This window comes from Sipha flava, unplaced genomic scaffold (genome assembly GCF_003268045.1).
Source record: "Sipha flava isolate LNK unplaced genomic scaffold, YSA_version1 134_pilon_pilon, whole genome shotgun sequence".
In the NCBI taxonomy this organism is placed as follows: domain Eukaryota; kingdom Metazoa; phylum Arthropoda; class Insecta; order Hemiptera; family Aphididae; genus Sipha; species Sipha flava.
The window spans coordinates 572,728-584,376 of record NW_020271760.1 but is presented as its reverse complement, the minus strand read 5'-3'; the positions used below and the strand labels follow the sequence as shown (position 1 = coordinate 584,376).

Genomic DNA, 11,649 nt, shown 5'->3' with positions numbered 1-11,649 from the left:
GTATTTGAATATACACACGTTGAAAAGTATTAAAACCAGTATTCAAATACAAAAAAAAAAGTATTAAAATAAATTTATTCGAACACATTACGGGGCTAATGATCAGTACTTGAAAAATGTTCCGTCATCGTTAAAATCCGATTTCTACGCATCAATATTAAGATACAACCGTTGTATAAAACGTTTAAATTACATGCGGTTTCGTGTGATTTCCCCGAAATTAGAATACAATATCGACATTTAACTAACCGAAATTATATTGTTATTACCATTCGAGTTGCAGTCACGGTCTACGGAGACACCACATGGTCAACGGAATTCAAATGACCAAATAGAGGGAGGTAATAATTATTATGCGTACGCTGTAAATCTTCGGCGGTAGCCACTGCGCCGTATGGTTCTTGTAGTATATCGAAGAGAAAATAAGAGAAAATAACCTGTCACCGTTTAGTACTGTTAAACGAACTACTTCAGTCCTTCGAGCACTTGGGATGTGACCGTGTTCGACCTTAGTGAATCGAACACAGTGTTTTCAGCGCAATCGAACGTCCAGGTCAGATAAATTAACATTTTTCATAGGGGAAGAAAAACCACCGAAATGGTTGTTTATTTGACTTGAATGATTATCTGTACAAGACGGTACAATTGCTTTTGGCGAAAACGGAAAAGAGGATATCACACAAACATTATTACGATGCACGTTATCAACGTGTTGTAAACGCTCTGCCTATCATTGAAATCATTTTTTACACGTATGCAGTCAATATCATTGTACACAAATTTTATTTTTCGAACAACGAATGCATATTTAACCGACTTTTCTACGTCTTTTATTTTTTAATTTTTAATTTACGACGATGGTACGTAATATAATGAATAAGAAAGATTTATATTGTTTGAATTGATTCACGATTAATTTACCGTTTCGATAACTATCTTACACTGACGCGTATATTTTCACTTCAACCGCATTATTTTGTTTTCACGCTTCATCAACAACGTGGTCACAGTGGTATAAAAATTACGCGTTTAAAGATTATTCATTTAACGCACAAACACGCAAATCGTAAATTTCGATCACTGGTCTCCCCGCAGTGACGTCCAGATCATCGAATAAAACCCTTGAAGCTTTTAGTGTTTAATCTCGGCCGAAATAAAAAATATTGATCAGTGAGTATTTTTCAATAAAACCAACGTGTACCTCCTACCAGTGTGTTGATTTGAATAATGATGAGATAAAACACGTATCTTCACACAAGTTTTTACGTTGGTACTATACATTAACGATAAGTAGAAAGCGGATTTTTATTTGATTATAGAATGATAAAAATCATTCAGTTCCTTGTTTGTAATTTAGTAGATGCCTTAGGTACCAAATAGGTAATGTTGCTTACGGTTCCGTCGGACCGTAATTATACTATGGATAATAATAATGACATTTTAAGGGGCGATAATATTTATTAAAAATTCCTAGCTTAGATACCAATATGAAGAATGCAAAATTTACATCAGTTTATATAAAAATTTAACAGATAAAAGAACAAATTTAACTCTTAAAAATATGAACTGATAGACCTTGAAGTTAGATCTTAAATTTTAAGATGAATTCAATATTTATTTTATTATACATTATAGTTAACATATTTTGAAAATTTACCAATGAAATGGTCTACAACAGTTATTTATCATTTTTTTAATTTTTTTTTTTTTTATTATTATTATTATTATTATTATATTCACATACCTATGGATTAACTTTTTAAATTTAAATAATTAAATGGTACGTATACAATAAAAATATATTTCATCTTGACTTTATTAAATACCCATGTATATATTATTTAATTTTAAAACAAATTGTTTTAAAAGTCATTTTACATTTAACTTCTTGCAAATTATGTGATGTACAAAAATGAATTATTTTATTTTAGTTTATTTTATTAAACATTTACTATATATATATGTATATCGGCGTTTAAATAATTTTTCAAATAAATTATGCATGTAAATGCATATTTTGACGTGTACGGTTGATTTTCATGTTTCAGTATATTTTAAATTCATAATATGAGGTGCCATATTAATGGTAAATTTAAATATTGTAAAATATAATATAGATGAATAGAAATGCATAAATATTTTACCAATTGTAACATATCATATTTTTAGTTTATTTTACATGCGCATAGAATATAAAGAGAATATTTTAAGGCTTTTTAGCGCGTATAATTATCGTATTTTAAATATTTAAGGACCTAAAAATCTGCTTTCTTATGATAACCCACAATTTCAATACAGCTCTTCGTTGTATAGACATAATACAATAGTAGATAAATATAACCGCACTTAAATACAAACTCAGCGAAATCTTAGAAAATGTTTGGTATAACAATTAGAACGATTTTCTGTTTTATGGATGAACAATAAAACTGTATTATATAAATTATGCTTGAAATATTTGTCTGGATACATTAATCGATTAAACAGGACTAAATAAATGGTATTAATATTTAATTTTTTCCAGTATTTTAATTGCATTTAAATTATGTGATTAATTTACTGAATAAAATGTTTAATACTTTTACATTTTATAGTATTATCATATCGTTCGAGTTATTTGATTGAACACTCTTTAAAATTTTACCCTTAAAAATAATTCGCATTAATTATTATCATTTTGTATCAAAATGAAGAAAGTCTTAGTATAATTCCGCAATAAAGTTTCATACAAACCAGAAAATACTTTTTAATAATTTTCAATAAATATAAAACTTTAGTAGAAATCTAATAGACTGTAAATATATTTAGTTGAATCCTTCTAAGAAGTAAAACCAGAGCTTGCGCTAAGAAAATTTTAGAACTGCCCAACATTTTAATATTTTTGCACATGCAGATTAAATAAATTTGTTGCTCGCTAAATTCGCTTAACAACCACTGTTTAATAAACTATATTATTGTTATTATTATTATTATATTGACTAAACATGTAAACACTTTATACATTACTTTATTTATTACAATTTGTTAATAATAATAACAGATTAAAATATTATTTTTTTTTTATTTAACAAAAAACACTAAATAAAATACATAATTAAATTAAACAATATTGCATATTCCAATAATACAGAAAATTTACGATTTTGGTACTAACCAAATTAGTTTTTAGAATTGCCCATTTTAATTTAGAACCACCCATATTGGTTAGAACTACCCATTAGCGCAAGCTCTGAGTAAAACGAAAAAAAATCAACATATACCGAAAACCATTACACATTTGTGACAATTTTGTTTATTCCTAATAAACTAACCCGACAATCTGTATTACTCAAACTCGTGTTGGACATTCACGATCGACATATACTTCTAATAAATAACATAAAATAAATTAACTTGACGTCACGTCGTTAAGTAAAAATATTTCAAGTCTGACGGCTAATCTATCATTCAAGTTATAATTGGAATCCTTAGTAACCGAAGAAAGCAATTAAATTGATCAATATTTTTCTTAAGTGATAGGTTTCCCCTGTTGGTTTTTTTCGTTAAAACTAAACATCGGGTAAGTTCAACAAGATATTTCCAAATTGTATCTATGCGAACTGGACAAGATGAATGGGCTCCTGAAATTTTTACAGGAGTAAAAAAAAAAAAAATTCCTAAACGATAAAATTTGGTAATATTATAGTCAAAGAAAGTTTGAAAATGATTTGGACCCCTACCCTCACATACGAGGAGAAAACACAGTTTCTGTTAATACCCAAGAGCTGTAATTATAATTGTAACACGCACGGTATTAAATATTATGTATCGAAGGAATGTACTTATAAGTTATACATATTTGTATGACATAATTCAACGCGATTCCACCTGATCCTATACATAATTTATAAACGGCACGGCAGCCGGTATATCTACAACGTAATACGACGTATCTGTCTTAGAGCGAAATTTACTTCCGCTCTCCGATACAAATGTTACATAGGACTTGTAGTTCCCATAACACGCGAAACCGTACTTGTATAATTAGAGCACACCTAAAAAGAAAATTGCACAACAAAAAACAGTGAAATCATGTGTAAATATTTAAAGGTCCGATTCACGGATGTCTTTGCTAGTGTAGCGACTGATAATAATCGACAGTAGTGCATTGAGTGTAATAGTTGAATAATAAAATGCGTAACGAGTTCGATAAAAACTCAATTTTTATCGTCTTATATACGTGAATAAAAAACCAAATGTTATCCATAAATCCGTAACCTCGATAGTACAACAAACACGTATGGTGTGCAAATGTAATATCAACGTCGTATCTCTTAGGATCTCTTGGTAACATACGAGTTTGCAGAAAAATCTGCGTGTTCGGATGGTGTTCGTTCACGTCGAATAAAACAACATTATACCGGAAGATAGGGAATCAATACTGCACTTGCAATAAATCACATGGTAATCGTTACTAGAGAGTATGATGGTTAAAAATACTGCACTTGCAATAAATCACTAATGGCAATCGTTACTAGAGAATATGATGTGTTAAAATATGATGTAAAACGTAATCGAAACAATCAAAAAATATAATAGGGGACATTTCCGAACCATCAGTTGTTTGCAATTTCCCCATTGCACAACATTGTCAAACTTTAAAAAAACATTTAGTTAGTGTACACTGCATTCATCAAGTTGTTTTAAATAGTAATATGTACACTCAACCGGATCGAAAACAACATCACTATAAAACACACGACAACTTCGTGGCGCCATTTTTATTCACGAGAAAATATGAACGTGATTGTAATACGTATAATGATTATGTGCCATGGTTTTGTACAATCATAAATGTGATAGGTACTTGAAAAAATTTTAACCAAAACCTCGGTGTATTACTGCGTGCAATATTTGTGTGTACTCCGTAGCAAATCACTGGTAATTACTAATCCGGAAGAAAATAGAAAGTTCATTTCAACACTGATTATGGTAAAATCTGGTCAAGTTTTACGAGTCCGATACACACTTGTAAATAAAATAAAATATTATGGACCAATGTTTTTGTTAGACAAAGCAACATTTGTATAATAAGGTGCACGTTTTATCTTAGTCGTGGTGTACGTTTAATCCTCTCCAAAATGGCAGCTTCTTTATTTAATACACAGTGTACTGTAAAATAATTTTCCGGCAATTTTGATATACAAATATCGATCCAATAGTTGATTATTCATGAACATTTAAAGTTTTTATAAGGGGGATGGTAGAACGAAAAGGGGTTGACCTCTTAGGATTTTATTGTATAATGCTCCGCTCTTCAAACTTTAAATGCTTATAAATAATTAAATATTAGTTTAATAACTGATATTTGCAAGTAAAAAAAAGAAAAGTAATTTTGAAAATAATATGAAAATCAAAAATAATAAATGCTATTTTTTTTTTTTTTTTTTAACATACAGAAACGAAAAAATGACTGCTAAAATTAAAATGCATAATAAAATACTTGGAAACTATTTTCCGTTTGAAAAACGGAAATTATTTTTTTTTTTTTTTATAAATCTTTTAGTCGTGGTTTAGTCAACAGAATAAATAGGTAGGTACTTGATAGTTTTATTATTTTGATTCTGGTTCGTTCGATTATTTTAATAAATTATATAATATTTACGTTTACATTTATATTATATAATACGTTCTATATATCTATACGTACATGCATAATAAATAGTAATATATTATATAGATCTTCGACCGGAATATTTTTTCGAATGATTTATTATCGCTTTCAGATGCATTTATGTATAAAACATTAATCGGATTAACACAACAAAGGATCTATACTCAGAATCGGTGTACCGCCAGTTTTATTGCCGTTCGTTTTGAACCTTCGTGCACTTCCAGCACATCAAGCTTCGTAATTGTGGTAAAAAGCATTGACGAGGGTTTGTTACATTTTCATTATTATTTTTTGTTTCGTGAAACATTAGATCGATCACTAGGTAGTCATAGAGTTTTGAAAGTTGGGTAAATGATTTTTTCGAAGAGTCCGCAGAGTTTTCGGATCTAATCGCGTGATCGAAGTTTACTCAAAACAATAAAAGCCAATTATTATTGAGCGTGGCTAGCTGTATTCACGGTTACCTCGATTCGCAGTCGTGTTCGATTACGCGCGTGTGCACACATAATTTATCGTCTCTGGGTCATATTAATATAAATAAACGATTGCGCACTGTAATCACAGCATCGTTTGCGTCGCGAAACGGTTATTGCCGTTCAAGTCGACTCACCCGTGGCTTTCGGTTCACGTACAATTCGTGACGGCATAACTACGTGGACGTTAAACGCCTTAAACTGGAGCAGTCAGAATAAATTGGTCGTGGAACATTTCTGTGTTGGTGAACCGCGTCGTGCTTATACCATTTGGTGTACCATGTACCCAACGGGAACCTCTTTAGTTCCCTTGCGTAGAGTACCCCGATTCAACTAGAGAGCAAATATCGGAGTTGCTAAAATTGCTGAAAATATAATTAAACGGTAATTAACTGCAATAACTATAGATTATGTACATCTGAAAAAAAAAATCAGTAGTACTAAATTTGAACTCAAGGGTGTTAAAACTCCTATTTGCGCTCCGCCTAGTTACGCCGATTATTGTTGTACTCCGATCCATAATCCGTAAATCGAAAATTTGTATCGCGGCGAGTGCTGTTGAATATTCGAACTTCGGACACTTGCGAGTTTCCTCGAGCCACGAGGATTAGTTCAGCTAAAAAAAAAGTCTGCAACACATCTTTTAGGATGATATATCCCATAAGTCTACAAATTTAAAATTATCTCTTCGGCTCAATAACGTTTTCGATACACAAATACTTTTAACTGAATGGATAATAATATGTATCCAACGCGTTGAAACATCGAATAAATCAAATAGCTGCCGCATCATCAAACATCTAACGGCTTAAAAATGTTGATATCTTACAATGGTACAATTCGTGATATTATTACTATGGGAACTATAGTAATGTATCGTAGTAATAACATAAGATTACGTTTGTGTAATTCGTTTAATCATAATGCGTGTAATGTTGTGCTCGACATGTATCTTAAAAGATTAAGTATTATTATCTTATGGACTTTACACAATCTTTACAGATGCATGTAATAACAATCCTCTGCGTTACGCGGAAGGAACATCTGAAAAATAAACTATTATTTGATTACTTTTTCAATGAGAATCGAATAACTCGCAGCGCCGTTTATGTACGTGAGAAGAACAATCAAGTGTACGCGAATAGTGTTTTTAAATCGCATAAAATATAGCGAAATAACTAAAAACATTTATGAATCGATTCAACTATGACGTGTTCTAGAACAAACAACGTGTACATAAATATATACATTTATTTATATTTGCATAGTTCTTCCGAGAACGTATCGTGCTGACAAACGGATGACAACACCAACAGGTGGCACTGAAAACAATTATCCAAACTAAAATGAAAACTTTTTGTTATCGATCCTCGGCAAATGTAATTGAAATGTTTACAGTTTTGCGCTACCGTAAACCGATAAGTCACCGACGGAAACGATAAACGAATAAATCTGTATACTATTGTAATAAAAATTTGTATTGCACTCGCACTGAATTGGCATTTCAAAGATACGTTTATCGGCTAGCCCCTGTCCGAGAGCATGAAACACGAATTCGTTAAACACCCTTGCCGCGACACCGGCCGGATATTGCACAACGATTGTTACGATGACGAGTAAACAGAAATGGTTGAAAAAAAAAACGCATGCAACGCTCTAGTTTTGTCCTGTACGTGTATTCGAACAATACGTGTCCGTATACTCATTCTATGCGTGTATAAATGTTCCCCCCCCTGAAAAGCGAAAAATGCTCTTGAAAAACGTCACCGTCTTCGCGTCCACAAAGGCATTATTTTTATCCGACGTTTATCGCATAACGAGAAGACGACCGCGCAACCTTAAAAAAAAAACCTTAAAAAAAACTGATTTACAACGACCTGAGGTAAATATGTACATGTTTTTTTTTTCATGTACTGAGGTACAATAATTATATTTTTCAGTAATGCGCGTGCGCTTGTCAATATACGTGTACCTATGTTATCTTTACTTTTTTTTTTCTTTCGATCTCCATGAATTATTAATTTGCATTTTGCCGATCGCTAGGACAATATTCACTCCCGTACAGTCTTACCTGCTCTGAATAGCAGACCGTGTTAGCAAACACAAAAAAAAAAAAAAAAAACAAAGTCACCGCATGCACTCCCGAGTATTCAAATACGTGCGACTTTATAGATGTTTTATAATCATAATACCGCTGGGGAGGCACGTTTTTTATCGTTCCTCTCTTCTATCTAACAATACCGGAACGAATACGTAATTGTTGATGAACGAATGCACTCTTCGTTTTACTGACATAATAAATTTTCGTTAATTAATATTCGTGATCAACTGTATCTTCGCGAACAGTCGTATATTGTGCGTGATATAGACACGGCACAAGTGTAGAACTAAATTTTGAATTTAATAATTCGAATAAATAATTTGAAGTTAATTAAAAATAATAATAATAATAATCCATTTTTCTATTCAATTCCTAATGATAATTGTTTATATTTCAAGAATTTATAACCTTTTTTATGTAGTCGTTCTAAGTGTATAAAAACTACTTTCAATTTCATAATTTTCCATTAATCAAGAACTAATTTCTGAAACACAATGGTAATGATAATTTTTTTGTCTTACATTGTTGAAAAGGCTATAAAGTAAAAAAAAAATCTTGAAAACATTACTATCAACATTGCAATATTGAGTTTTCTTTTTTCAGACGAAAAAGCAATTTTACAATCCATAGTTTCATAAGTCGTGATAATTTTATAACATACAATGTGATAGTAATCTTATTTGCCTTAACAAATATTTATATAATATTTTGCAACCGTAAGTTTATCGTGACTGAACAAATCGTGTCATAATAAAATTGAATGTGACCTATGATGGATTTGCTTTAGTCATGTCAAGGCAAGTTTAAAATCAAAGTCAAATTACATAAGTCACAGCATGATGGTCTTAGGGGAGATATTGAAATTTTTAATCAACGACAACCAATGTGTAATAAATTAAAGTGTATTTTAAAATAATTTACGCTTTAAAATATATTAAATTGAACATATATTTGTGATTTTGAAATTAACAAACATCACGTTGTATACTAATGTAAATTTTTTAGATGCTTCAAAGTAGAGACCGATTGAAATAACAATTTGTATTACAAAATAATAACAAATAAAACAACATTTTTGTTAAATTAAGTAAAATATAATATTTATCAATTGTAATAATAATAAACCAAATATTTATGATTTTATTTTTTTATTTTGAATACCTAATGACTCTGATGATGATTTAAAATTGAGTTAAAATGCAGGGATTTCAATGAAATGAAAAATAATCATATTATTATTACATTATCTACTAGTAAAATAATATGTCTACTGATTTATTTAAGCACAAACACTTATTCCCAATAATAGAACAGTATATAAAATTAAATATTATACAATTCACTGTATCGCTTTCAAAATATTTATAATTATTTATGTGCCAACAAAAATTATTTCATTTTTCAACTTGTTCAAATATGTACAAGAACTATATTTGTACAATTCGTACGTACAAGTAAAACGTGTAATGATGTTGAAACGAAAACATATGTAAGTATGTAGTGGAAAATAGACAGTTTGTTTATATCATCAATGATATAATCGAGGGTTTTCTAAAACATAGTTTTTGCTGCCAACATTCCTTCAGTAAAGTTTGGGTGATTTGGTAGTGAAGTATGGTAACAATGTTATAAGAGTGCATCTGTTTCATGTATAATCAAAATTGTTGGATAGGTTTGGATAGTTTGGTTTGTAACATAATAAAAGAGTTTTGAAAATTTGTCAAAGTATTCAAATATTCACATCTCAAGTGTTTCACTAAGAAATTGAGAAATCGTATGTATACATCTTGTGTTTAAATTATTACAAGTCACAAAATAAGATGAACGTTTGTTATTTACCTGATTAAAAGTAAAATATTACAAAACTAAAACCATTAAGCTTGAAGAAAAACAAATCACAAGTTTTTGGGAATTGGTTATGCAATAATGTCTAAAATTTAAAATAAATGCATTTTTCTTTAAATTGAAAATAAAGTACAAAAAAAAAAACGAGAATGAATATTGTCTTTCAATTAAATATTGTCATCGTACAGCAGTCATAATAACTCAATAGAAACTTAATCTGAATGGAAGTAGTAAAATTATCAACTTAAAATAGATAATTTGTTTGTACCTATGGTCAGCTTTCATAATATAAGTTATAAGTACAAGGTTATAAAATTATTTTGTTAAAAAAAAATACATAATGTTTTATATGAAATAAATTTTTTTATACATTTTGAGTTGAACATCCGGTATAAGATATATAAAATATTGACTTAAGTCAAAAAACAAAAAAAAAGTACAGTTTATCTTTAGATTGATATAATATAAAATCTATATTTTGTAATTGATTTAATTTTAACATTTTAACATAAAATCATATTATTCCCAAAAAAAAAAAAAGTATAATTAATCCGTTATACATAAAAACGAAACTATTCAAATAACATTTCCACAAGCAACTTGTGTATACTTTGTGAGCTGTATATATTTACAAACTAAAAATAATAACGTTAAAATCAAAATTTTGCAAATTGAAAACAGATGTATTCCAATATTTAGTTTTCTACGCTTAATGTTAATATAAAATCGTCAAACTCATTAAAGCAGTAAAAATTGATTAAGAATAATAAATCATGTTTTATTACAGTAACAAACTGTGTACTTAATAATATTTACTATTCTGATGTACTATTATGTACTTCATTTACATTGAAACATATGTTAAACACGCATTTTAACTACATACAATTATTCATAGAAATTTCTGTTTACAGTTTAAAACATGCGATTTATTCTGAAAATTAAAAAGTCATCTAAAATATTGTGTCTGTTTTGGTTCTTCCTTGCATTTTCAAAATGTCAAGATGATGTACAAAAAAGCAATGGTGTACAAGAAACCGACGGTGTTCAAGAAAACGATGGTGTAAAAAATAATGATGTGCAAAAAAAATTTGATGATGGTGATGTAGATAACGGTCAAGATAAAGAGATGATCTCAGATGATCTTGATGAAAATGAAAATCCATTGGGTGGAATATCAACAGATTTATTTGAAGAAGGCCCTAAGTCTGGAACAAAATCTTCTAACAAACCAATTATAGATGAAAAAGATGATGAAGAAAAGACATTGAATAACAGTCAAGATGATAATACAATTCCTCCGGGAGATAATCAAAAAACTATAGTCGATGACAATATGGATAAGAAGAAAGAGAATAGTCCAATCACTTACAAAAATTACTCAAGCTATGATGAATATCTAAAAGAAAAAGAGCAAAGAAAAGGTAAGATTAGAATATTGAGCGAACTATTGAAAAAAAAAAAATACTTTAAATTTGAATGTAATAAAAAAATATTATATTCAAAAAACTATTTTAGGTATATTTTGATCTATTATAATTTACATGAACTATATGTGTTCATAGAGTGTTATTCGA

The 11,649-nt window shown here is 29.4% G+C and overlaps 1 protein-coding gene across 1 annotated transcript in view; it reads left to right on the top strand.

The window, feature by feature from the left end:
- The first annotated feature begins 9,756 nt into the window (after window positions 1-9,756).
- LOC112679356 overlaps window positions 9,757-11,649 on the top strand; it is an 18,150-nt gene continuing 16,257 nt past the window's right edge. The window contains exons 1-2 of the mRNA XM_025549131.1: window positions 9,757-10,001; window positions 10,987-11,202. Of these exons, the coding sequence (XP_025404916.1) occupies window positions 10,995-11,202 (208 nt within the window). The 5' untranslated portion in view covers window positions 9,757-10,001; window positions 10,987-10,994. The remainder of the gene's footprint in view (window positions 10,002-10,986; window positions 11,203-11,649) is intronic.